Source organism: Ictidomys tridecemlineatus, chromosome 5 (assembly GCF_052094955.1).
Source record: "Ictidomys tridecemlineatus isolate mIctTri1 chromosome 5, mIctTri1.hap1, whole genome shotgun sequence".
Taxonomy (NCBI): domain Eukaryota; kingdom Metazoa; phylum Chordata; class Mammalia; order Rodentia; family Sciuridae; genus Ictidomys; species Ictidomys tridecemlineatus.
Genome location: NC_135481.1, coordinates 46,137,135 through 46,165,078, shown reverse-complemented (window position 1 = coordinate 46,165,078; position 27,944 = coordinate 46,137,135). Strand labels below are relative to the sequence as shown.

The following is a 27,944-nucleotide window of genomic DNA, read 5'->3' as shown; positions in this document are numbered from 1 at the left end:
TCCCTAATACTGCAAAAAATAATTTTAAAAGACAAACACCACTTTGTACCTTTGCACCTCTTTCTGCTCTTACCTCTCACCATTCCTTCATAAGCTCCCTATGCCCTAGTCGTAATTTAGAGTTAAATGTGCTTTATTGTTTCAGATCTCTGTATATATTTTCTAATCTGTTTCCTTTGCTTAGAATCAAGTATCCCGTGCCCAATTTCATCACTGTTGTTCAACATAGTCCTTGAAACTCTAGCCAGAGCAATTATGCTAAACAAGGAAATTAAAATGATACACATAGAAGAGTTCAAATTATCTTTGTTTTATATTTAGAAGACCCAAAAACTTCCACCAGAAGACTTCTAGAATTCACAAATGAATTCAGCAAAGTAGCAGGATACAAGAGCAACACCAATAAATCAATCACATTCTTAGACTCCAACGATGAATCTCCTGAAAGAGAAATTAAGAAAACTATCTCATTCACAGTAGCCTCAAAAAAAAAAAAATGCTTGGGAATCAATCTAACAAAAGAGATGAAAGGCCTCTGCAATGAAAATTAGAGAATACTAAAGAAAAACTGAAGAAGACCTTAGAAGATAGAAAGATCTCCCATGTTCTTGGATAGGCAGAATTAATATTGTCAAAATGGCCATACTACCAAAAGCACTATACAGATTTAATGCAATTCCTATTAAAATTCCAATAACATTCTTAATAGAAAAAGCAGTCATAAAATTTGTTGAGAAAAATAAGAGGCCCAGAATAGCCGAAGCAATCCTTAGCAAGAAAAGAGAAGTAGAAAGCATCATAATACTAGACCTTAAATTATATTACAAAGCTATAAACAGCATAGTTTTGGCACCAAAACATACATAAAGACCAGTGGTACAGATTAGAAGCAGAGATAAACCCACATAAATACAGTTATCTCATACTACACAAATGTGCCATAAACATACATTGGAGAAAAAGATAGCCTCTTCAACAAATAGTGCTGGAAAAACTGGAAATCCATAGTATGTACTAGAATGAAATTGAATCCTTATCTCTGACACCCTGCACAAAACTCAGCTCAAAGTGGATCGAAGACCTAGGAATTTTACCAGAAACCCTGTGCCTACTAGAAGAAAATGTAGATCCAAGTCTCCATCATGTCAGTTTAGGAACTGAATTCTTCAGCAAGACTTGGAATGGAATCACCATTTGACCCAGTTATCCCATTCCTAGATATATACCAAAAGGACTTAAAAGCAGCATACTATAGTGACACAGCCAAATCAATGTTTATAGCACCCCAACTCACAATAGCTAAGCTATGGAAACAAGCTAGATGCTTTTTAACAGATGAATGGGTAAGAAAATGTGGTATATATGCACAATGGAATCTTACTAAGCCCATAAAGAAGAATGAGATTATGGCATTTGCTGGTAAATGGATGGAACTGGAGACTATGATACTAAGTAAAATAAGCCAATCCCCCAAAAAAACAAAGGCCGAGTGTTCTCTCTGATATGCAGATGCTGACACACAAGTGTGGGGGTAGAATTTCATTGGATTAGACTAAGAGGAATGAAGGGAAGGGAGAATATGGGAGTAGGAAAGACAGTAGAATAAATTGGACATAACCTTCCTATGTTCATATGTAAATACACAACCAGTGTAACTCCACATCATGTACAACCACAAGAATGGGAAGTTGTACTCCATGTGGGTATAATATATCTAAATATACTCTACTGTCATGTATATCTAAACAGAAGGGCTGGAGTTGTAACTCAGTGGTAGAGCACTTGCCTAGCATGTGTGAGGCTCTGCGTTCGATTCTCAGCACTACATATAAATAAATGAATAAAGATCCATCAAATCTTAAAAAAATTAATAAATAAATAAAACCAAGCAGGTCATACCTTTATATAAAATAAATAAATAAATAAAAAGAAAAAAATTGAATCCCTTAAAAAAAAAAACAGCATGATACTGGCACCAAAACAGGAAGAACACCAATGGAATAGAAAACAAACCCACTTCATTACAGTTATCTGATACTAGATAAAGGTGCTAAAAACATACATTGGAGAAAAGAGCATTTAAAAAAAAAAAAAAAGAACAATTGATGCTGGGAAAACTGGAAATCCATAAGTAGAAGAATGAAATTTAACCCTTTTCACCCTGCACAAAATGGAACTCAAAGTGGATCAAAGATCTAGGAATTAGATAGAAACCCTACACCTGCTAGAAAAAAATGTGGGCCCAGTACTTCAACATGTTGGCTCGGGAACTGACTTCCTCGACAAGACTCCTAGAGCCCAAGAAATAAAATCAAAAGTCAGTCAAATTAAAAAAGCTTCAAAGCATTAAAAAGCTTCAAAGCAAAGGAAACAGTGCAAAGAGAAAGCCAACAGAATGGGAGAAAATCTTTGCCATCTGCTCCTCAAGTAGGGCACTAATATCCAGGATATATACAAAGAACTCAAAAGAACACCAAAAATTCCCCAGATAACCCACTTAATAAATGGGCAAAGGAACTAAACAGACATTTCTCAAAAGAAGAAATGCAGATGGTCAACAAATATATGAAAAAATATTCAACATCTCTAGAAATTAGAGCAATGCAAATTAACACTACCCTGAGATTTCATCTCACTCCAGTCAGAATGGCGATTATCAAGTAGGCAAAGAGTAATGAAGGGAAAGGATAAGGGATAGGATAGGGGAAAACAGTGAGATAAATCTGACCAAATTTGAGAAGGGATCTAAGTGGTGAAGTGCCCCTGAGTATAAAACAAAAAGGAAAAAAAAATGCAGGGCTGGGGTTGTGGCTTAGTGATATAATGCTTGTCTTACATGTGTGAGGCACTGGGTTCAATCCTCAGCACCACATAAAAGAATAAAAAAAAAAGTTATAAAAAATCATACACAAAATTTCTCACAGTAATAGTATTTTATTTATTTTTATTCTTTTTTATTCTTTTTTTTTTTTTTTAGTTTTATTTTAGATTGTGGTACTGAGGATCAAACCCAGTGCCTCAAGCATGCTAGGCAAGGACTCTACCACTGAGCCACAACCCCAGACCTATTTTTATTCTTTTAAAAAAACTTTTTTAGTTGTAGATGGACACAGTACCTTTATTATATTTATTTATTTTTGTATGGTGCTGAGGATCAAACCCAGTACCTCACGTGTGCAAGGCAGGCACTCTGCCACAAAGCCACAATCCCAGCCCAGTAATAGTATTTTTTTTATTATTTATATATGACAGCAGAATGCATTACAATTCATATTACACATATAGAGCATAATTTTTCCTATCTCTGGTTGTATACAAAATATATTCACATCAATTCATGTTTTCATACATGTACTTTGGATAATAATGACCATCACATTCCACCATCATTTCTAATTCCATGCCCCCTCTCCCTTCTCTTCCAACCCCTCCGCCTTATCTAGAGTTCGTCTATTCCTCCCATGCTCCCCCTCCCTACCCCTCTATAAATTAGCCTCCTTATATCAGAGAAAACATTCAGCATTTTGTGATTGGCTAACTTCACTTAGTATGAACAGACACTTCTCAGAAGATATACAATCAATCAACAAATACATGAAAAAATGTTCATCATCGCTAGCAGTTAGAGAAATGCAAATCAAAACCATTCTAAGATTTCATCTCACTCTAGTCAGAATGGCAGCTATTATGAAGACAAACAACAATAAGTGTTGGCAAGGATGTGGGGAAAAAGGTACACTCATAATTGCTGGTAGGACTGCAAATTGGTGCAGTCAATATGGAAAGCAGTATGGAGATTTCTTGGAAAATTGGGAATGGAACCACCATTTGACCCAGCTATCCCTCTCCTAGGTCTATACCCAAAAGACTTAAAAACAGCATACTACAGGGACACAGCCACATCAATGTTTATAGCAGCACAATTCACAATAGCTAAACTGTGGAACCAACATAGATGCCCTTCAGTTGATGAATGGATAAAAAAATATATTAAATATATACAGTGGAATATTACTGAGCAATAAAAGAGAATAAAATCATGGCATTTGCAGGTAAATGGATGGAGTTACAGTAATAATATTTTTAAATACCAAAATCAAAATAATCCAAGTATCTATAATGAATAAATTATATATTCATGCAATGGAAAATAAAAGTAGAATAACTGGACTGGGGTTGTAGCTCAATGGGAGAGCCCTTGCCTAGCATGTGTGAGGCTCTGGGTTCATTTGATCATCAGCACTGCATGAAAATTTCAAAAAGTATGTATCCATGTACAACTAAAGATATTTGTAAAAGGTAAAATAACCACAAGGATATAGGGGGGAAAAAAGAATTTCCACAATGCTGAGTAAAAAAAAAATGCAAAATGTATATACTGTATTTCATTTGTATAAAATTTAAAAACATATAGAACTACATAGCATTAAAAAACAGAGTAATGGAAAGTGGAGAAGAAGGAAGGGCTTGTGATTGGGAATAGAAAGACTTGGATGCTGGAAGTGTTCTCTTATTTTACCTATATGGTAGTTCATGGGTATTTGCTTTGTGGAAGTTTATTGAGATATACATTTGGGTTTTGTACATTATTTTTTGTGTGTGGTACTTAATTTTAAAATGAAAATAATTAGAGATTATCATATCTCACCCATTAAATTTGCAAATTTTAATACATCTTGTGTGGAATATGTTATGTATATAAGACTTGAAACCTCACATGCATCTAATAAGTATAACCTTTCTGGAAAGCAGTTTGTGATTTTGAAATGATTAAATATATTGGTCCCTCCCCCTACCCATCCATGGTTTTTCCCTCAGGAATCTGCTATAAGAGAAAAAATCTGGTACATCTATGTAGTATGTGCATTAAAGACGTTAATTAACATGTATTTTATATGATTAGAAGAATGGATAATATATATTATTAATATATATTATATTATTCAAACCACTGAATTTTTATTCATGTTTTTTCATAACACAGTAAAATGAATATGCTTCAAAAGAATACAGAGTTAGCTGGGCATGGTGGCTCATGCCTATAATCCAGGGATTTGGGAAGTTGAGGCAGGAAAATTACAAGTTTGAAGCCAGCTCAGCAGCTTAGTGAGGTCTTCAGCAACTTAGTGAGACCCCGTCTCAACATAAAAAATAAAAAGGATAGGGGATGTAGCTCAGTGGTGAAAAGCCCCTGGATTTAGTCTCCAGTATAAAAAAATATATACAGAATTATAGGTTCATTAAGATCTCATCAGTGTTTAAAAAATGTTTAAACTGTGCAAGAGTATTTTCTAAAATATGCAGAGTAAGCAGTTAAGATTATGGATCCCCCCCCCATTTTTTGCCCTTTAACAATTTCCCCTCAAAAGCAAATATTTTGATAATCCAAAGGGGAAAGCTACAAACAAAGCTTATCTTATTTTCTGGCCCTACTAGTTTTTTGCTGGTGTGTGTGTGTGTGTGTGTGTGTGTGTGTGTGTGTGTGTGTGTGTGTGTGTTTTAATACAAGTCAGCAGTGCCTTTGTAGTGTAGGTGGGTAGTTGGATAAACCCAGGGCCTTGTGCATGCTAGACAAGTGCTCTACTACTGAGCTTCCCCTATAAGTGTCTTTGTTTTTTTGTTTTTTTGTTTTTTCTGAGTGGGGGGCAGGGGTTGTCGGGTTAACCAGGGATTGAACCCAGGGCCTCCAGCATGGTAAGCTAACACTCTACCCCTGAGCTACATTCCCCTCTTCCCCATCAGTGCCTTTCAATCAAAGCTTTCTGTCTTTGTATTTCTTGGTATTCATATCTGTCTCAATTTTTATTTTCTAAAAATTATAAATAAAAAATTGGGCAACTATCTCTTTCTAAAGTCTAAAGTTATTTCCAAATTAAATTTCCCTACTGTTTATTTCTTTATCTAGGTTTGGGGATGCCGTAAAAGGTAATTTGGTGGTGGGCACATTATCTTGGCCATCCCCGTGGGTGATTGTTATTGGCTCCTTCTTTTCAACATGTGGGGCTGGACTGCAGAGCCTCACAGGTGCCCCAAGGCTGCTTCAGGCTATTGCCAAGGATAACATCATACCATTTCTGAGGGTGAGTGACTTTTTCCTATGTCCTCTTCTTTTTTCCACATTTTATGAGAAACAGTGTGGTCTTTGTGGGCTTAGGTATTACTAGCTCATAAATATGAAAATGTGGGGTTTTAGTTCAAGACCCTCTAAATTCTAGTATGAGTTTATATATGTTTGCTGTAAGGGTGTTTAAAAGACAACACTTTTGTAACACTGTTATTTTTCAGATGTCAAATTGTAGGTTACAAGAATGAGGGCACATTGACTAACTATGACTATGACTGATATTTTCCCTTCTATACATAGGTTTTTGGTCACAGCAAAGCCAATGGGGAACCTACCTGGGCTTTACTTCTAACTGCTGCTATTGCAGAGCTGGGAATCCTTATTGCCTCCCTGGATCTTGTGGCCCCAATTCTTTCCATGTAAGAGCCAGGTGTTCTCTTCAATTATTCTTGCTTAAATGACATATAACACATGATTTCCACAAATCATTTAACAGAAATTATAGTGACATAGTGGGCTAAATACAGGTTTTACTTCACTTAAATAATATTCCTGAGAACTTTCATGTAAGGCTAGCTTATAAATTACCATAGGTTTTTCTCTACTTATACAACTTGAATTTTTCCTATCCCTCTTTTTTTTAATGGTACTAGGGATTGAACCCAGGGAATGTTAGGCAAACACTCCACCACTAAGCTATAACCCTAGTCCTTATTGTTCTTCCAGGTTTTTTCTCATGTGTTACCTCTTTGTGAACTTGGCATGTGCCTTGCAAACATTACTTCGAACACCAAACTGGAGGCCCCGATTCCGCTACTACCACTGGTAGGTCTCCTTGTTTTCTTCTTTTGGAGAGGAAATATTTCTAAGCTAGAAAACTAGGAGATTCTGGGTTTTTTTTTTTTTTTAGAGAGAATTTTAATATTTATTTTTCAGTTTTCGATGGACACAACATCTTTGTTTGTATGTGGTGCTTTGTTTGTATGGGCCGCACGCATGCCAGGCGAGTGCGCTACCACTTGAGCCACATCCCCAGCCCCCAGATTCTGGGCTCTTGATACATTTGTTTTTCTTGGCCAGCCATTCTATAAGTTTATTTTAACATTTAGTTCTCATGCGGATCCTCACTTTTTTATTCAATTTTTTTCTAAATCACATTGTAATAACTTGATCACTATATAATATCACACTAAGAATAAAGATAACTATAATATACATTATTTCCAGGCATTTTCATTCTTTAGGTTAAAACAACCTTTCCATTACAATTCTATTTTCCCATTTCCCTCTTAGCTAAGTACTTAACTTCATCCCTTTTTATTTTGCTCTCATATTCTCATTAGTTTTCATTCACTCACTTTCTTCCTTAGGAGAATTTCATTTAGTAGTTAAGAATGTTGACTGTGGATTCAGATGATCCACGTTCATAGCTTAAAACTACTTCCTCACATTGTAACCTTCAGCAAAGCACATAACCATGTAAAATCTCATTTTACTTGTTGTAAAAGGGACTAATAAGTCTGGAGTGCTTAGTACAGTGTCTGGTACATAGTAAAGCTCTTAATGAAATGGTGTTGCTACTGTTGTGGTTAAGCCTCCCCAGTCCTGAAGGAGCCATCCAAGTTTTCTGGTTGCCATCCCATCTTCTTTTTCATAACCGAAGAGTTTTTAAGTTATATTTTATATGTACCTGTTAGTTTATTCCTCTTTGCTAGCTTTCCTTTTCTGGCTTCACTTACCAATGGTGGGAAGTGATATGGTAGACAAAAATTTTTTAGACTTTTCAACGGATTTTGACACTTCTGATCTTCTTTCTAGTCTTAAATTTAGTTTAAAATTCATTATGAACATTTTTGTTTTGCTAGGTTCTATTTTTTTTATTTTTATGAGATCTTCTCTAAGTTAATAACTTTCCTAGTCACACTTTAAAATTTCCTAGTCACAGAGCTAGGATGTTCATTCTGCACACAGAAGAGCTTCAGGAAATGTAGTTATCTAATTTTATTTGATCAAAGCACATATTTCAGGTAGGGGCTGTGGTTCTGCGGTAGAGCACTTGTCTAGCATGCTTGACTCCTTAAGTTTAAAGCCCACCCAGTAGTACATATGTTATAAACAGACAGACAAGACAGACAGACTGACTGACTGATCTTTATTTTAAAGAGGCATACTAAAAAAAAAAAGTATTTCATTATTCTCTACCAAGTTTCTCTTATGTACTGTAAGGAAACTCAGCAAATTTTCCTCAGTGGGTTCTGAGTTATGCTAATGAAATGTTCATAAAATTTTCAGAAATATTTATATGAAAAAATCTTAAAGATTATAGAGTTATTAACATTTCTGACTGCATGTTCAATATCTGCTTTGCCAAATTAGTATTAATTGTCCTCCTCATTACAGATGATGTTTGTAGAGTTGCTGTTCTCTCATGTTTTTATAGCCATGGGGAGAAATCCTCTATTACAAAGGATGCTTTGGGGGCTCAGTACAGATCTACCAGCTGTTTGTGGTCAACTATAGAAATTGGGAATAAGTATTTAGAAATTTTATAGCAACTCAAGCTTGCCACATGAGCTGGGGGTGTGGCTTAGTAGTAGAGTACTCGCCCAGTATGCTCAAGGACTTGGGTTCAATCCCCTGCACCACAAGAAAATAAAAACACATTGCCATAACATTCCCTGCTTGAGATAAATTTTCTAACAATGCATTTTTATGGCATTATACAAAAGTTCCATCTGTAATGGATTAAAAAATAATAAACCCATACCACAAATAATATGAGAAGTACCTTTAGCACAGTCTTCTTTTTTTGTTGCTTAAAAGATCCTTATTTATGTTTTGTTTTCAACTTTCTAGGGCCCTCTCTTTCATTGGAATGAGTATCTGTCTAGCTCTGATGTTCATTTCTTCCTGGTATTATGCCATCGTAGCTATGGTAATAGCTGGTATGATCTACAAGTACATTGAGTACCAAGGGTGAGTGTGGATTTCACCTTGATCACTGCTAAAAGTATTAAGACTGGCAATGAAAATTAATTTAGGATCCAGGTAACTTCATTTGTCCCTAACTAAATTTTTCGTCCCTGATTCTTTTATCATCTTACAGAAGATAATAAACTTTTAATTACGAGAAAGAGTGAATAGCTCAATGAAAAATAACTAAAAGAACATAGTCAAATAATAATGAGAGGTACTAAGCACAATATAACACTGAAGTCAAGGAATTGTCTGTGAAATAAAAAATTAAATTAGTCCTAAATAATTTTGTTAAAAGAGAGACTTCATAACATTTTGATTCAGAAGATTACATTGAATTTTACTTTCCCACATATTTTCAGAATAATTTAAGTTGTTGGTCTGTGACACTTTCCTAATCCAAACAACTATTTTATATTACTGCTTTTAAATATACATAGGGACTAAGCAAGTGGCCTTCCAGTCTTTATTCTGAATCATTTGTGCAGTGCAATCTGTGGTGCTGGGTGGTGTTCATTTGCTGTCAGTGGATTCATTATGTTAGTGAAGAACATTATATAAATCATTAATATGTTTTATCTTCTTTGTGCATTTGTACTTTTAGATTTTAAAAAAATGAACTTTATTTTTTGAAATTATACTTACTTGGTTTAAGTCTGTCTCTACTCTTTTCTCCTTTTTCTTCCAGAGCTGAGAAGGAATGGGGCGATGGTATCCGTGGGCTGTCCCTCAGTGCAGCCCGGTTTGCTTTGCTTCGGCTGGAGGAAGGACCTCCACACACTAAAAACTGGAGGTAAAGAAATCAACAAGGCCTAGTGGTGTTTGGCACATAGTTAATGCACAAAAAAATATGTGCTTTGTTGATTACAGGATAAGATAATCATACTGCTCAAGGAATTGGAATAATGGACCTTTTTTTTTATTAACTATCTCAACTCTTTATTGCCTTTTCATCATGTGATTTGTTATCTAGATTTCTATCATTTATTGTTTTCTCTTGAAGACTGATAAATTTGAGATAATACTGAGAGCATTCAAAATAACTCAGTACCCTCATCTTATTCCTCTGACTTGTTCCTATTATCAAATTACATGTTTTATATAGATCTCCTGAATTAAAGTGGGAATTGACATTCTTTTTCCCAAATCCAAAATGTTTTCTCCCTCCACCCTCATCTAACCTCTTCACAGGCCTCAGTTGCTTGTATTACTGAAACTAGATGAAGACTTACATGTCAAGCATCCTCGCCTCCTCACCTTTGCCTCACAGCTCAAAGCAGGAAAGGGTCTCACTATTGTGGGTTCTGTCATTGTGGGGAACTTCCTGGAGAACTATGGTGAAGCTTTAGCTGCTGAGCAGGTAAGAGTCAAGATTTATTGACTTGATAGAACTTAGTGTAAGCATTGTGATGTTTGGTACTAAAAGTTCAGACTTATAAATCAATTCATTTCCTGTGTGATCTAGGTTTCCCAGTTAGGGCTAATTCTTTTTTTGTTTTTTCTTTGTGGTACTAGAGATTGAACTCAGAGTCTTGCAAGTTAGGCAGGCACTCCACAGCCCTTCTTATTCATTTATTTATTTATGCAGGATTTCACTAAATTTCCGAGGTTGGCCTCAGAGTTGCAATCCCCTTGCCTCAACCTCCCACATAATCCCAAACTGGATTACAAGCATGTATCACCATGCCCTACCAGTGCTGACTTTTGAACAGTCATTGTTTTAGTCAGCTTTTTTGCTGTTGTGCCAAAAGAAATGACAAGAACAATTTTAAGGAAAAAAAGTTTTTTTGGGGGGTTCACAGTTTCAGAGGTCTCTGTCTACAGACAGCAGACTTCATTTCTTAGGGCCTGAGGTGAGGCAGAACACCATGACAGAAGAGTGTAGTGGAGGAAAGCAGCTCAGGACATGGCATCAGGAAGTAGGGGAGAGAAATCTGCTCAGCAAGGACAAAATATAAACCCCAAAGGTACACCCCCAGGTACCCACCTTCTGCAGCTACACCCTGCCTACAGTTATTACCAAGATAATCCCCATCATAGGATTAATGCACTGATTAGGTTAAACCTCTTATAATCCAATGATTTCATTTTTAACCTTTCTTTTTTAATATTTATTTTTTAGTTATAGGTGAGCACAGTATCTTTATTTTATTATTGTTTTTATTTTTTATGTGGTGCTGAGGATTGAACCCAGTGCCTCACACATGCTAGGTGAGCGCTCTACCACTGAGCCACAGCCCCAGCCCCTCTAACCTTTCTTGTATTGTCTCAAACATGAGCTTTCAGGGAACACCTGATATCAAAACCATAATAGTTATATTCTTCCAGATAATAAGTTTAACCAGAAGACAACTGTCTATTCTTCCTTCCCATTTAAATCATGAGTAAGCTGTAGATTATTAACCCTGAAAATTATTCCCAAATAGATTCCAAACATTGATCTGATCACTGAGAGAAATTAAATAATTAAATCTATCATTTGAAGTATAGGAACAGTTTCTAAATCTTATGATGAGGAGAAAGGAACAACTCTTCTTCCACTTTACCAACTTATGTGATATCATAAGCAAGATTCCTTTATCATTTCTGTTTACTGAATATCTGAGTTCTACCTGAAGAAGGAAGTAGTTTTCTAATATTTATATTTTCCAGCCTTTTCATTTTTTTTTTTCCTTCCAGTCCTGGGGATTGAACCCAAGGCTTCACACATGCTAGGCAAGCACTTGACCACTTGAGCTACATCCCCAGCTCTAATATTTATTGTAAATGACAGAACTAATCCTGTTGTTGGAAAATTTTCAACTGTATTTCAGAATTTTTTCTGGATTTCATTTCAGAATGCTTTGAAACCCTAAAAACCAGAAATACTAAGAAACATTAAAATGATGGTCAAAATTCATAAAAAGAGCACGAGATTGCAAGTCACAGTTCTTATCCTCCTATACCACTGACTTAATCTTTGCTTTGAAAAATTAGATCCATCTTCTACACTATTATTCCTTTCTCTTTTCCACAAAGAGGGTTAAATGAAATAAAAATATCAGTAATAATCACCATTGAAATGTCAAAAAGGATACAGAATGGGAGAAGCAACAAGGAAAACTTACCTAGGAAAATCCTGAAGAGATACTGAATCATCAGATTGAATTTCTGAAAGTGAAGTCAGTGCATTACTATAACTGAGGAAGGAAGAGATCATGTTCACACTAGTGAACTCTCTTGGTCATTAAGAAAGTAGTTTGAGTATTTGCTTTGTGGAGCTCCCTATTCTCAAGTTTTTGATATGTTATAAAGGAAGAAAAGCAGAATAGAGAAAAAAGCAGTGAAACTCCCAGTAGACTACCAGCACTTTGTCCTTTGAAAAGGACAAAGGATGATATTTCAGTGGAATAATTTTAATTTTTTGGACATTTAAAAAGAGATGGGGAGAAAGGAAGAGAGAAGGGAAAACATATGGAAATGGTAGGAGACCTTCAGTGATACACAAAATTATAAGAGGTTATGAGGGGAAAGGGGGTGGGGGGAAAAAGGGGAGAGAACTGAACAACAGCAGAGGAGGTAGAGAGGGAAGATGGGAGGGGAGGGGAGGGGAGGGGGGATAGTAGGGGATAGGAAAGGTAGCAGAATACAACAGTCACTAATATGCCATTATGTAAAAACGTGAGTATGTAACAGAAGTGAGTCTGTATTATGTATTTGGGGAGTTCAAATCTCAATTGAGTCGAATGTATGAAAGATGATATGTCTTGAGCTCTGTAATGTTTTGAACAATCAATAAAAAAAAAAAAAATAAAAAAATAAAAAAATAAAAAGAGATGGGGAGTATCATATGGAGAAGGAATAATGATTTTAATGGTCTAGGGAAAAGCAATTCATTATTGAGGTTTTGTGTTTCTTTCAGACCATTAAGCACCTAATGGAGGCAGAGAAGGTAAAAGGATTCTGCCAGCTGGTGGTGGCTGCCAAGCTGAGAGAAGGCATTTCCCACCTTATCCAATCATGTGGCCTTGGGGGCATGAAGCACAACACAGTGGTGATGGGCTGGCCCAATGGTTGGCGGCAAAGTGAAGATGCTCGTGCTTGGAAGACTTTTATTGGTACAAAACATTTTCCATATTAACCTAAAGGCCCAAATTGGGAATAGAGTTGAATCCCTTTTATACCAACCTTAGCCCCTAACCTTCTAAAGTAAGCATTATGCCATTGCTGAAGCATGGTCTTATGAGGCCACCTAAAAAACTACTAGTGTTAATGACCTGATTTTACCTATCCTCTTCAGCTTTACATTTATATTCATGAGTTGTTTAGTTCTATCAAGTATTGGGCTAGGAATTATCTCCAAAATTGCCATGTTTTCACTTATGATTTTTCGTACTTATATCCTCACATGAATTGGAGGATAGTCCTTCAGCATCAAAATCTCCCAAGTTCATTTATGCTTCCTTGAAAGTGTAGTAATAAGAGTATATCTAGTAAAGTAAACCATGATCCTCAATCCAAATCAGCTAGCTATTCAGATTTCTCTCAGTGAGTTTAGTTACTTAATGGGGTATAATCTATACTATACTATGTATTTGGGCATCTTTTGCTCAAAGAAATGTAATCCTTGGGCTGGGGATGTGGCTCAAGCGGTGGCACGCTTGCTTGGCATGCGTGTGGCCCGGGTTCGATCTCAGCACTACATACAAACAAAGATGTTGTGTCTGCTGCTAAAAACTAAAAATTCTCTCTCTCTCTCTCTCTCTCTCTCTCTCTCTCTCTCTCTCTCTCTCTCTCTCTCTCTCTCTCTCTCTTTTAAAAAAATTTTTTTTAAAAAATCAAAAAAAAAGAAATGTAATCCTTATTTTCCTGACCCAGTGGGAAGTAAAGCAAACCTAAGGATTCTTCTCTGCTTATCCCGATTTTCTTTTTTTTTTCTCCCTAGGAACAGTTCGAGTGACAACTGCCGCCCATCTTGCCCTGTTGGTAGCTAAAAACATCTCCTTCTTTCCCAGCAATGTGGAACAGTTTTCTGAGGGCAACATTGATGTGTGGTGGATTGTGCATGATGGGGGGATGCTCATGCTTTTGCCATTCCTACTGAAACAGCACAAGGTATTTTAGGCAACTTTAAGTCTTTCTCCCGTCTGTCTTGTTTGACTATACAAATTCTTTCTTGATTATGTAGTGTTGTGGCTTAAAATCAAAAAGTCAGGCATTATTCTTGAGTTTTCCATAACCCAATTTCAAACTTTACGAGAAATAGTTTTTTTTTAATAATTGATAACAATCTAACTTCAAATTTAAGTCAGAAAATAAAGTTTCCCTTTGGAAAAAAGCAGTAATGTGTGAACACATATTAAAAAGAAAAGTTTCTAAAGGAAGTATAAGGGGTGTGTGTGTGTGTGTGTGTGTGTGAGAGAGAGAGAGAGAGAGAGAGAGAGAGAGAGAGAGAGGAGTACTCATTCTTTGGTAAGACTAGGTAGATTGAAATTAAATTAGTCTTGTATCATTAATGTACTGTCTGAATAAAGCATCCGACAAGTGATGATACATTGATATGTTATTTTCCTCAAACATCAAATAAGAAATCATTTCTTCAGTGCACCCATCATAGCTGATTGTCCTCTAATCAGCTTTGACACTGTTTATCAATCAGAGGTGGCATCATATCCCACATATTGAGGGCTCAGTCCCACAAAATGACCCTCCCATTTCTTCTACTAATTACAGGCCCCAGGTTTGATTTACCTAATGCTTGTGACTGACCTGCTATAAATGAGGGTTCCTATGACCCCCTCCTTGTTCTAGAGTGGCTTACAGAACTGAGAAACACTTTATTCCATTTACTGAATTATTATAAAGAATATTATAATCAAAGGATGCAGATAAAGAGATGCACAAGGCATATGGGGAGAGCCATGAGTTTTCATCCCCTTTCTGAACCCATCATGTTCGGCTATCTAGAAGTTCCCTGAACCGAGTTCTTTAGGGATTTCATAGAGGCTTTATTACATAGGAATTGTTCATCAAATCATTGGCTATTGGTGATCGATTTAACCTTCTATCCCTCTGTCCTCCTAAGTAGTTGTGGATTTGGGCTGACCCAAACCCACTAATCTGCCTCAGTCTATTCTAACCCACTAATCTGCCTCAGTCTTTCTGGTGACCTGCCCTGCTTCTGAAGCTATGCAGAGGCTGCTAGCTATGGACCAACTCATTGGCATACAAAAACATACTTAGCACCATGAAGATGCAAAGGATTTTAGGAGTCATATGCTAAGAAATAGTGACATGTACACAGATAGTGTATATTTCACAATATCACAAGAGACATCTTTTCTTTGTCAGTTTTTTCTTATTATGGAATCAAGAACTCCTTAAAACTATATTTAATGTGTTTCTTAGTTAATCTTTTGCCCTAATACAATAACATACCAAGCAAGGAACAAATATCCTCATGCCTATAGCAGGATTGTTTTAAGTCAAAATGCCTCATGTTTTAGAAAATAACTTTAATTCTGCCTTGCATCTGTTTTCCATATACATATGGCATTCTGTCAGGTGTGGCGAAAATGCAGCATACGAATCTTCACAGTAGCTCAACTAGAAGATAACAGTATCCAGATGAAAAAAGACCTGGCCACCTTCCTGTATCATCTGCGCATTGAAGCAGAGGTGGAAGTGGTGGAGATGGTAAGAAAGTGGAGTTTGAGATAGAGGTGACCAATACTCCCCCAACCCTATCTTCCTAGAACCTTTTTTGGTTTAGGAAATTATTCAGCTATAAATGTGAATTAATCCCCTACTTCCAATAAAATTCTAATTTGTTGACTTAAATAAGTAGAATACATAATGTATGTTTGGTAATACTTTTTGGTTTTGCTTTCCATTTATTATACAGCTCTTATATTTCTGCCAGATTCTTTTCTGCCTAATATATTTTTAATTTTTAGTTCATTCTTAAATTCACAATGAGACTTATGTGTGAAAAATACAGAGTAGAGTTTGTGTTTTGTGTTTCAAGGAAACACATGTAATAGATAAATTACAGAAAATATTCAAAGCCTCTGGATTTGATTTATAACCTCAAACTAATATGTCTTTGTAGATCAGAGACTAGACAGAATAGAGGTGAAAGGTTGATATTGTGATATATTTTCTGATTTAAGATACTGAATGGAAGTAAAAATGTGTGGTCTATCCTTCTTTCTCCTTTGTGCATTTTGCCCACTTTGTGTGATGTCTGTGGCAGCATGACAGTGATATATCAGCTTATACTTATGAGCGCACGCTGATGATGGAGCAACGGTCCCAGATGCTCCGGCACATGAGGCTATCCAAAACAGAACGGGACAGGGAGGTGAGACTTTGTTGCATTGATCTAATCGTGGCTCTGTGAAGTCTCAGTGAAAGGGATGATACTGTATTATTTTCACAGGATGACAAATTCTTTCCTTCTCACTGTATTATCCCAATAAAATCCCATTTTTTTTTCAAAATAGTTGAAGCATGAGAGAATATTAGGTAGAATAACTTTGTTGGACCTTCCCAGGCACAGTTGGTGAAAGACCGGAATTCAATGCTACGACTGACCAGCATTGGCTCTGATGAGGATGAAGAGACAGAAACCTATCAGGAGAAGGTGCACATGACTTGGACAAAAGACAAGTACATGGCATCCCGGGGACAAAAAGCCAAGTCAATGGAAGGATTCCAAGACCTACTTAACATGCGTCCGTAAGTTTTCTCTCAGAAGCTTATCATGTAAAACAGTATCCTAGTCAGTGACACAGATGTGACTGACTGAACACATAGGATGAATTCTGTTCATTTCACCCACATCCAGCCATTTCTCTATTGTTTGCCTATGCATATTAGCTCCCAAGTGTACACAATACCATCTTCTTTCTCTTCACATAGTTCATCTCCATACTGTTAGCTTATTAAATAAGAAAACTTGGGATTTACTATCATAAGGAAATTATTTTACTTATCACATTATCCATAGTTAAGTTAAAAAAGCTTTGGACCTCAAGTTTTTAAAATTCAATTGTAACTATTTTCTTTTTGCTTTAACTGTCTGTTTCTTCCCTACCCAGGGACCAGTCCAATGTAAGACGAATGCATACAGCAGTGAAGCTCAATGAGGTTATAGTTAACAAGTCCCATGAAGCAAAGCTGGTTTTGTTGAATATGCCAGGGCCACCCCGAAACCCTGAGGGTGATGAAAACTGTATCCTTTTTGAAAGTGGAACCACCAGTTGGGAAAATCTTATTAGCTCATTTCTTAGATGAGACATCTAGGAAACCATAAAAGTTATTGTCTATGCCCCACTTTCCCTCTTTGAGGAACTCAGACTTTTAAAGTCTTAGGCAAGGATTCTTACAAAGTGGTAAGACGATACTCCTTTTGGGAAGTTGGGGGTGCAATATATTCTCTCTGAACCCTAAAGACTTTTTAGTTGGTGTCTTATATTAAATGACCATCCTAGAGACAGAATATCCACATTCTTTTTTCTATCCATTTTGCAAAGCCTTTTTCTTTTGGATAGAGTTAGCAGAGAAGCAGCTGAGAATGGAGACTCAAAGTTAAGAAAGAAAAAAGGGATTTTCCCTAATACTTTCATCCCAGAATTGTTTTAATTGGAAACTTTCAGCATTGCAACAACACAGACTAGCCCATTCCTGCCATTACAGAAAAGAGGTTTAAAAATGGAAAAAAAAAAAAAAAAAAGAGGGAGGGCGCTGGGGTTGTGGCTCAGCAGTAGAGCTCTCGCCTCACACGTGGGTTCGATCCCCAGCACCACATAAAAATAAATAAATGAAATAGAGGTATTGTGTCCAACTACAAGTAAAAAAAAAAAAAATTGAAAAAAGAAGTGGCAGGAAAATCTGACTTGAATGGCTGCACTTAAAAATTATTGGGTGCTTTCTGGATTGTTGTGGGGTGGTTGGGTTTTTTTTTTTTTTTTTTGCATTTTTATCATTTAGAATAACATTACTATGGACTCCCTCATTTCTTAATAACATTAGAAAATATCTAATAAATAGAAGAATCTTATATATGCAAAGGTATTATATCCCTGGATTACTTCAGAGTTAATGAATCAAAAATTCAGACTTGGGGCTGGGATTTGTGGCTCAGCGGTAGAACACTCGCCTACATGGGTGGGACCCGGGTTCTATCCTCAGCACCACATAAAAATAAAGGCATTGTGTTGTGTCCATTTACACCTAAAAAATAAACTTAAAAAAATTTTTTTTAAAAAGTTCAGACTTAGCTGAGCACAGTGGCACACACCTGTAATCTCAGCAGCTCGGGAGGCTGAGGCAGGAGGATTGCAAGTTCAAAGCCAGCCTCAGCAAAAGAGAGGTGCTAAGCAACTCGGTGAGACTCTTGTCTCTAAATAAAATATAAAATAGGGCTGGGATGTGGCTCAGTGGTCAAGTGCCCCTGAGTTCAACCCCTGGTACCAAAACAAATGTTCAGACTTCTCCAAGTCTGACTATATAATTAAGAAGCATGCTCTTATCAGATAATACCAGATAAGAGATGCCAGGTTGTAAAGTGAACTTTTCTGCCTGTTTGTCTCCTTGACAAATTCTGAAGACATGGAGTTTCTAGAAGTACTCACCGAGGGACTAGAACGAGTCCTCCTTGTCCGCGGTGGTGGCAGTGAAGTGATCACCATTTACTCATAATCTGCTCCTGAATGACTCTGCTTGGTCTCTCATTTTCTAAAAGGCTTCCATCCTCCATGGAAAAGTGATGGTTCTTTATTACCACACTCACTCAACTAGAGTCCTGTGTTCTGTACACGTAACACTGAACTTTTGATGAGCTGAGCCTCCAGTACTTGTTCAAGAATACTTATAGATCTGTTCTTGGCTCCCTTATAATGACAGAAGCAGCAGATACTCGTTCAACATCAGAAGAATGATCAAGTCCCAAAACCATTCAGTACTGAGAGAAGGCAAGTTAGGATTAACAAAGCCAATAAATGGGAACCTTTTAGCACTGTTGAAGACAGCAACATGATAAAAGGAATGCTAAAAATTCAACTAAAGACAAAAAGCAAGTACATAGCCAACATTAAAGATGAGTCTCAGAAGTCATGGTTCAATGATAACACCACAGGGGTAACTGCCAGAGACAGCCTCACCTTACTAAAGAATTTGTGGCTAGGTGTATGGGGGCCTATTAGCCTTGTGAAAATAACCAGTGGCAAGCCAAGATGTAAACCTTTTATAGCTAATTATTTCTTTAGTGTACCTTCTGTTCTCTAGGACTCTGTTAGGGTACATATCTACAAAATACAAAACATGGCAGCAGCCTCTCCTTCTCCCTCAGAAACAAGATTGCCCCAGAATGTCAGGTTTAAGTATCTCCACTGTGTCCATGTATATTTCAGCTGTTTGTTTCTCTTAGCTCAAAACAAATTCTGTGGTTGTAACACAGGCACTGTTACCACACACACACACACACAAAAAAAAAAAAAAAGGATTGGTCTCTTTCAGGTTCTTTAAATGGCTAAACTAAGGAAATTCCAAGGAGTAGCTATTAAAATTTACCCAAGTAGTCTCTGGTTATATATGCGACAAGGGCAAAATATATAAGCTTTTTTGTAGAAACAGGTCATGATGCACACTGGCCACTAGGTTCTCCTGTCCTTCTTTTTATGCCTCAAGTTACTAGGCCTGGATCAAGAACCCTTAAGGAACAAATACTAGGAAGACTGGCTAATATATTCTCTGAAAGCTCTGGACTGTCTTTAAAAGGGGGAATTCAGCAATGGAACTGGAAGTTCTAGAGCCATACTGTTTCCATAGTGCCAAAGTTATCAAGCTGCTACTCTCCTTACCTACTTAAAAATGCATACAAATTGACAATGGCCTGATTCAAGAAAATTTGTTTTCACTAAGTAATCTATGGCCTCATCCCTAAGGTTATAGTTAAGACTTGAGGCACTCAACTAAATGGCCCAAATATGAGCATTTCCCCCCTTTTCCTTTTATTCTTCATTCTGACTGGAGAAATTTGGCTCTAAAGTATTATCCAAGCCACCAGTCTTCTTTTTTTTTTTTCCAGAAAGTTCTAAATGTGCCAAGGAAATACTTTTACAAACTCATCTTTTTATTTACTAATTTACTGATCACAAAACACTTGGCTTACCAGCATAGGGAAACTATGTGTGTGGCTAAGCAGTAATTCCAAATATGTGAAATTTCCATTTCTTTTATACAAGATGGGTATTTAAGAAACTGTCTTCTTGCCTGTATTCACAGCTGCTTTTAATTTCACTTTATTAATGATAAATAGTGCCACTCTTTTTTGATTACCCAGTAAGATTTGGAATAAGCTCTCATTCGCAAATAATTCTTTTGACAAACAGGGACAAAGAAGAAAATCGTTCAGTATGGCTTAAGAAATTAAGTCATTTTGATTTGTTCCTTTTGCTCTTCTTTCAAACTTCAGGCCCATTTGTGGGTAGCAAAGCAGACAGTATCTTATGTCTTTTTTTTCTGCTCCTTCCTGCGGGGAATAGAAATTTCATTTATAACTCCCATTGCAACACTCCACTGCTTAGTTGAGTATAGTAGTAATGGGTCAGGTCCCCTAGGACCTAAGATCTTCAAGACTCCAATACTGTAAAGGTCATCCTGCCCAGGAATTTCCCAAAATTTACACATACTCCTGGCCAAAGTGATACACATTTTTCCTATACAGAATAAATATGGGCAGAAAATAAGGTAATTTTAGAAGTGCTATTTGTGGTTGGAACTCTATAAGAATCTTTTAAAGGGAGGAGGGAATTAGTGACTTATTAACAATGCCACTACCTTAATCCCTAAAATACGAAATCACTGTTACATGGAAAAATGGTTATTGGGCCAGATTTATATTCATCTGTCTAGAGCATTTCACGTCTATGTGTTGCTTATGTTGTCTGTCTACAAAATGTCTTGTCTGGTTTAATCACTGCAAATAAAGCAATACTGAAAACTTGATGAGAATGCACCTTAGGGGAAGGGGCTTTTGTTTCAAGAGGGAAGACTAAGACCTCCTGCTTTTTGGGCAAGATCCAGCTTTTAAGTCTTACCGATGACTTTACCAGGGCAGGATAATATATAATTTCTCCTACTGCTGGCTCTCTGCCTTCCATAGCTATCTTAAAAGCTGAAGTTTGAACTGCAGTGTCTGTTTGACAGGTTCCTTGTGGCAGGAGAAAGACCACTGCTCTTTATCTTCCATTGCCTCTGATCTTTGTGGTCCCAAGGATTCCACCAATCCTCATTCCCCCTAAACATGTTAAAAATTCTTTATTGTATTAAAGTAACAGTTACACTGTAAGCATATTTATGTGTTCTTTTTTCTGGTTTATTTTTCTTTTCATCATGTATAATTTAAATCCAGCATTAGTTCCATCCATGAGTGTCTCCAATAGAATTTTTATGTCCCAATTTGTGTTAAATAGAAGTGAACTATTAAGGAAAATAGATTTATTAAAGGAAATTTGTGAAACTTTTAAGTATTGTTTTCAACCATTTAATTTATTAAAAGGAGATGCTGCTATGGCTTTTGATTTAGCAGCAACCACTCTTTTGTTTACATAGAGTTCTGGTTTTATTTGTTTTGCTCTGTACTGCAAACATAAATAAAGTTTTCTACATTATTTTCAGCCAGGGGTTGTGGTATAGTTTCTTTGTGTTTGTAGTAATATACACATTGTCCTTCTATGATTTGTCTCCTGACCATGGAGAAGAGAGCTTTTTGGTTCTTTTCAATATGAGTGAGTATACTTAAAAAAAAAAAAAAAAAAAGTATACTTAAGGAGCCATTTAGCTTAAAGAAGGATGTAAATGAGGCCAAATATATAGGCACCTGGTGCTTCATTCTCAGGTTCATAAAAGTAATCCTCCACCACTGAACTCCATTCTCTGGAAGAAGAAACAGTAAACAGTTGAGTGGTGAATAAGTGTTGAAATAACTTTCTGAATCAATATTTTAATCACAAGTTCTATTATTTCTTATCATTAAAAAAATCTTCCAAACACCTAATAGCTTTTATTACTTAAGAAATGAATTCTAATACCAACTCTTAATTCTCTACCATCAAATGAGTCAGCTATTCACTGTACAAATGCCTCAAATTTGACTTTTCTTTTACCTTACCTCAGGGGGCTCAATGAAGGCTAACCAGTCTGATGCATGTGTAGGCAGTAGTCCCATAGACTGACACTTGTAAACAGCCAATGCCAAACCCATTAGGTTCCCAATGAGATAGACCAAACCCTGAAGAAACTTTTGGCTTGAACTCTCTAGCATCTTGAAAGCTGTTGGGGATAACAGAAGCTGTCAAAACCAAAACAACCTTCCTTTTTCAATATGAATCAAATCAATCATATATATTAATATAGATAAACCCAAAATAAGATAGCAAATAGGATCACTAAAGGTGAACAGAATACTGTGAGCAGCATTGTTTTCCCCTCCATTTCACCACTACTACCATCACCACCCTGCATACCTTTTGGTTAAAAAAAAAAAAAAAAATTATGCCTAAGACTTTAAATTCTTAAAACATAGGGAAGGGTTTATTATTTCAAAAATACTTACTGGCTGAAATGGCCATAAGTGCTTGAATGGGTCGCCAGGCCATCATACACACCATCATAGTAGGGAAGATGGAGATAGTATTTCCTGCCATGTACATGATGAAGAGGTTCATAGGAATCTGCTTGAGGGGACCCAAGGCGATGTCCCAGCAGCGCTAAAACAAGCACAGTTATAACCTTTCACCATTACCCTCAAACCCACATTTACTGCATCAGTGATGCTAAAGTCAAATGAACAGAATTCCCAATTCCCTGCTGCTGACTAAGCTGACTCAATTCCACCACCTCCATGTTGCCACAGGAAGCTCCTTTCCATTAAAGGTATAAGATAGCCTCACTATCTGTTAGTTTTCCCCATAAGATTTCCAGTCATCTTTTTCTTGTGATTTTGGCTAAAGAAAAGATTTTCCTGCTTTTGTCCTTGAACTTCTGCATATATCACTGTCCCTTTTACAACTAAAGAAATAGAAAACTCCAGCTACAACTAAAGAAATAGAAAACTCCACATGCTGGGAGATTACCACACCTTAGCAACAGAACAGGCAGGGGCTGGGGTTATAGCTCAGTGGTAGAACACTTGCCTAGCCTGTGTGAGACATTGAGTTTGATCCTCAGCACCACATAAAAATAAATAAAACAAAGATATTATGAAAAAATTGTTTTGAAAAGATAATAGGCAAGTCAAGATACAGACGATATGAATGACATAAACGAACTTTCACATATATAACACTGTACCCAACAATTACGGAATTCATATTCTTTTCAAACATCAGATAGTTAGAAAAACTGGCCACTTGCTGAGCCATGTATGAAAATCTCAATGTCACAGAACTCAAAATATACAGTGTTCTTTGACTATAATGCAACTAAGCTAGAAATCAAAAGGTAACTAGAAAATCCCTTATATTTAGAAATTAACAAATGTATACTAATCCATGAATGCTATCAAAATGGAAAATAGAAATGTTAATTGGAAACAAAAATGCTGCATTAAAACTTCTATATAGTTAGAGCTGTAATATATTTATAATCTTAAATACATATCAGAAGACTTAGTGAGGCTCTGTCTCAAAAAGGGCTGGGAATGTACCTCAGTGGAAAAGCACCCTGGGTTCAATCCCCAGTACAAAAAAAAAAGAAAGCTAGAAAAAGAACAAACTAGCTAGCTGGGCATGGTAGCATACACCTATAATCCCAGTGACTTGGGAGGCTGAATCAAGATGATCACAGTTTCAAAGCCAGCCTCAGCAACTTAGGCTCTAAGCAACCTACTGACACCCTGTCTCAAAATTTAAAAAAGGGGAGGGGAGGCTAGGGATGTGGCTCGGTGATTAAGCAGGTTCCATCCCTGGTACCAAAAAAGAACAACAAAGAAACTTAGGGAAAAAAACAGACTTTTTTTTTGGTACTGGGGGACTGAACCCATGGGCACTTTACCACTGATCGCCATGCCCAGACCTTTTTATTATTTTGAGAAAGGGTCTCATTAAATTGCTAGCCTCAAAACTGAAGCTCCTGCCCCAACCTCCCAAGTTGCTGGGATTACATGCATGCACGGCTGCCCTTGGCTAAAGTTAGAGGAAAAGAAAAAAATTGCTATCATGTATTCATACACTTTAATGTACCAAGATGAAAAATTATTAATAGGCTAGGGATGTGACTTGGTGGTAGTGTTTGCTTAGCATGCACAAGACCCTGGGTTTGATCCCCAATACTGTACAAAAATAAATAAATAAATAATGCATATTGAGAAAAGATTGATAATAGCTCTGTCATTTTCATGTTGTGAAGATCACATGCATTTTATGAATGCATGAACAAAGACTGTGTAATGCAGAGCAACATTAAGGCCAAGAAAGAAGTAAGAAAAGGAAAGAAAGTGCTATGTACTACTCTAGGCACTTAGGATATATCCAACAAAATCCCATTCTCATGGAGCTTACAAGAGTGATACGGGCAATGGGCAATTTAAAAAAAATAACTATTATATGATATATTCATAGCATATGTTAACGACATGGAGAAATAGGAAAACAAGATAGGGAGTACCATAAGGGTAGGCTTCACTAAGACCAAACATTTGAGAGATGTAAAGGTGATAGGCAAGAAGATCTGGAAGAAGAGCATCCAAAAATAGGGAAGAGCAAATACAAAAAAACCTGACATGGGCACTTGTCTTGCTGTCTTTAGAGAGCAGCAGGGAAGCCATTATGACTAAAGTGAAATCAATAATCAATAAAGGGTAGAAGATGAGGTCAGAGATGTTTCAGGGGTTTGACCAATGCAGAGTTATGTAGAACATTATGAAGACTGGGCTTTTATGCTGAAAAAATGGGGACCTATAGGAGGATTCAGAATAGGAATGATCTGACTTATATTTTAAAATGATGTTGACTGTTGTGATGAGAATAAACTACAGAGGTCTAGGTATAAGTAACAAGACCAGTTAGAATTCTACTGCAAAAAAAGAATACAAGAGATTTTTTGGAGATGAAAAATATGTTCTCTTTTAAGAGAACACCACTATTAAAGCTCATTAAATATTACCCTTTAGAGGTTCCCAGCTAAGGGCAATTTGTCTCCTGGGAGACATTTAGAATGCTGGAAATGTGTAATTGTCACAACTAGGGAAGGGCACTACTGCCATCTAATAAGTAGAGCAGGGATACTGAACATCTTACAGTGCACAGTACAGTTCCCCAACAACAAGAAGTATTAACCACCACTTGTCAACAATGCTGAGGTTGATAAACCATGCTTTAGTTGAATGCAGTTTACTGTACATAAACTACAATTTGGAAGAGTTTATATGTACATATATATTTTATCATATATCTTTGATTTTTTTTAGTCTGTTGCAAAAATCTGGATGAGAGGGCTGGGGTTGTGACTCAGTGGTAGACTGCTTGCCTAGCATGTGTGAGGCACTGGATTTGATCCTCAGCACCACATAAAAATAAATAAATAAAGGTTTAAAAAATAAATCTTAAAAAAAAAATCTGAATGAGAGATAGTGGCTAGGACCAGGATGATAAAGACAAGAAGTAGTAGGCCTGTCTTGGTGGTGAAAGCCTGTTAATCATAGTAACTAGAAAGGTTAAGTCAGGAGGATGGTAAATTCAAGGCCAGCCTCAGCAACTTAGGTTGGCCGTTTCTCAAAAAAAATTTTTTTCTAAAAAACAACATACAGGGATACAGCCACATAATGTTTATTCACAATATACAATTCATAATAGCTAAACTGTGGAACCAACCTATATGCCCTTCAGTAGATGAATGGATGAAGAAAATGTGGTATATATACACAACGGAATATTACTCAGTAATAAAAGAGAATAAAATCATGGCATTGGATATGGAGAAATAGGAAAAATAAAATAGCAATAAAAGAGAATAAAATCATGGTAAATGGATAGAGTTGGAGAATATAATGGTAAGTGAAATTAGCCAATCCCTAAAAACCAAATGCTGAATGTTCTCTAATATAAGGAGGCTGATTCATAGTGGGATTGGGAAGGGGAGCAGGGAAGATTAGAGGAACTCTAGATAGGGCAAAGGGAAGGGAGGGGCAAGAGGGTAAAAAAGATGGTGGAATGAGATGGACATCATTAACCTAAGTACATGTATGAAGACACGACAACAAATTAGAATAAAAAACAAAAGGCGGAGGGGGATGGGGGGGAGGAGGTGCTGGAGATGTGGCTCACTGGTTAAGCGCCCCTGGATTCAATTCCTTAAAAAAATAGTAATAGGATTTGGGATCTTTTTTGAAGGTAATATCTTGACAGTATGGATGCGTGGTGTCAGGGAACTAGCATAAAAAACGACAACTTAAGCTGGAAAGCCTTGCCACCAGCAGATCATTCTGCAACTATTTCCTAATACCTTGCCTTAATGAATGTCTTTTACTTTTCCAACTGTTAAGCACTATTGGAGCTGTTATGTAAACTACTGTAACACTTACTGCATGCGGTGTAGCTCCCATTCTTTATAAATGGGGTCTATAGTAATGCTACTTGGGAGAGGTGGGTAGGTCCTGACTGGCTCCAGGACTAGGGTAACATCTATACCTCAGTACCTTCTCCACCAGGATCCGGTCTGTCTCCTGCACGCTGGTATCAGGTACTTGCTTGTCCAAGTAACCGACTGGGTATAGTGAGTCTCCCTGGCTACTGCCGCGGTCACTTCGGCCCCTGAAGAACCAAACCAAGAGACTAAAGCTGCAACTTCCCAAACTTTATATCCTTCAGTTCTTGTTCTACCAATCATAATAATAAAGAGCCTCAGATGGACTACCCAGATTAGGCCAAGTGCTCAGATGGGCTCGTCAGTCCCTTTGCCAATTGGGAAGACTAAAATAAATATCATTGGGGAAAAGTAACCTGCACGATAGAGAAGCTGCTACCTCCCCAGGTGACGTCTGTCTACCACCCAACCTTTTCAGAGAATGCGCCTCAGGATGAGGCTGGGGAAGTTCTAAAGTTCTAAAGCTGGTGACGACTCTAAAGTCGAGCTTGATCCAAGCGCTCACCTGCTGCCTCCTCCAGGCCCGCTCAGTTCAATGGCCCATTTGAACCGCCGGCCTCTGTTGGCCACCAAGCCTCCTTGGGCCGTCATTGCAACGACCGCTTCCTAAGGTTGCGAAGCCTCAAACAGAAGCTGACTCCTAGCTCAGGACCCACTAGCGGCGTAGCCCACCGGCTTCTAACGTCTGCGTCTCCCTCGGCAAGCTCACTTCCGGCGTGTGGATATAGACGTCACTTCCGCCCCCAGAAATTGGCTACCGGGTAAGACTGACGACTAGGAGCTTGGATGTAGAAAATCAGGAGAGAAGCAAGATATACAGCTTCCGAAAGCTTCTCCAGTAGACTTGTTATGTGTTCTCTAATCTCCGAGGTGCACTTTACAGTGCATAAGCAAAGTTCATACCTCCTGTGTTAGGAATTGAAGTCATGGAAAGCTCTTGACCTCCATTCCTATGTGTTCCTGGGAACACAGTTTTCAAATCCTGGCTCCACCACTAATTGTGTGACCTTGAGCGAGTTATTTAGTAGATTCCAAATACTGCTTGTCCACGGTGTAAGTAACCTTGCTAAGTAGATCTGTCTCCATTCTGCACAAAAGCAAAGTGGCAGTGGAAAGGTATACGGGCTTGGGATTCACGTGGCCAGCCCCCCACCCCCCACCTTTTTCTTTTCTTTTCTTTTCTTTTTAAGGACAGATCTCTCTTAAATTACCCAGCCTAGTCTCAAACTTGTGGTCCTCTTGCCTCAGCCTCCCGAGTAGCTGGAATTACAGGCGT

The 27,944-nt window shown here is 37.2% G+C and overlaps 2 protein-coding genes across 8 annotated transcripts in view; one reads left to right on the top strand and one right to left on the bottom strand.

Moving 5' to 3' along the window:
• The window catches only part of Slc12a6 (solute carrier family 12 member 6), a 96,429-nt gene extending 74,727 nt beyond the window's left edge, over positions 1 to 21,702 (top strand). For all 4 annotated transcript variants that reach the window (XM_005337143.5, XM_013363698.4, XM_078049895.1 and 1 more), the window contains 13 exons: positions 5,906 to 6,080; positions 6,365 to 6,483; positions 6,791 to 6,889; positions 8,921 to 9,040; positions 9,729 to 9,833; positions 10,232 to 10,400; positions 12,942 to 13,137; positions 13,965 to 14,134; positions 15,584 to 15,715; positions 16,275 to 16,382; positions 16,575 to 16,759; positions 17,122 to 17,255; positions 18,633 to 21,702. In XM_005337143.5, coding sequence (XP_005337200.1) covers positions 5,906 to 6,080; positions 6,365 to 6,483; positions 6,791 to 6,889; positions 8,921 to 9,040; positions 9,729 to 9,833; positions 10,232 to 10,400; positions 12,942 to 13,137; positions 13,965 to 14,134; positions 15,584 to 15,715; positions 16,275 to 16,382; positions 16,575 to 16,759; positions 17,122 to 17,255; positions 18,633 to 18,724 — 1,804 coding nt within the window. In that variant the 3' untranslated portion in view covers positions 18,725 to 21,702. The remainder of the gene's footprint in view (positions 1 to 5,905; positions 6,081 to 6,364; positions 6,484 to 6,790; positions 6,890 to 8,920; positions 9,041 to 9,728; positions 9,834 to 10,231; positions 10,401 to 12,941; positions 13,138 to 13,964; positions 14,135 to 15,583; positions 15,716 to 16,274; positions 16,383 to 16,574; positions 16,760 to 17,121; positions 17,256 to 18,632) is intronic.
• Emc4 (ER membrane protein complex subunit 4) lies at positions 295 to 27,396 on the bottom strand. 4 transcript variants are annotated; one of them, XM_040274189.2, is made up of 6 exons: positions 27,174 to 27,396; positions 26,721 to 26,835; positions 22,641 to 22,794; positions 22,197 to 22,357; positions 21,906 to 21,961; positions 295 to 441 (listed from the first exon to the last, which is right to left on the bottom strand). In XM_040274189.2, exons 1-5 carry the CDS (start codon positions 27,257 to 27,259, stop codon positions 21,926 to 21,928), a joined length of 552 nt encoding a protein of 183 aa, XP_040130123.1. In that variant the 5' UTR covers positions 27,260 to 27,396; the 3' UTR covers positions 295 to 441; positions 21,906 to 21,925. The 4 variants fall into 4 exon arrangements, with proteins under 4 accessions (XP_040130123.1, XP_005337202.1, XP_013219154.1 ...); XM_013363700.4 differs by lacking the exon at positions 295 to 441 and adding an exon at positions 20,310 to 20,555; XM_005337145.5 differs by lacking the exon at positions 295 to 441 and having other exon boundaries at positions 13,964 to 21,961; positions 27,174 to 27,395.
• Between the last annotated feature and the right edge of the window lie 548 nt (positions 27,397 to 27,944).

Bases quoted from the DNA above. Each gene is read 5' to 3' on its own strand.
- Emc4 (XM_040274189.2), bottom strand. From the start codon at position 27,259: ATGACGGCCCAAGGAGGCTTGGTGGCCAACAGAGGCCGGCGGTTCAAA. The intron at 22,795-26,720 runs GTACTGAGGTAT...TGCTTGTTTTAG, and splicing joins ACCGGATCCTGGTGGAGAAG to CGCTGCTGGGACATCGCCTT. The intron at 21,962-22,196 runs GTAAGGTAAAAG...TTCTTCTTCCAG, and splicing joins CCTTCATTGAGCCCCCTGAG to AGAATGGAGTTCAGTGGTGG.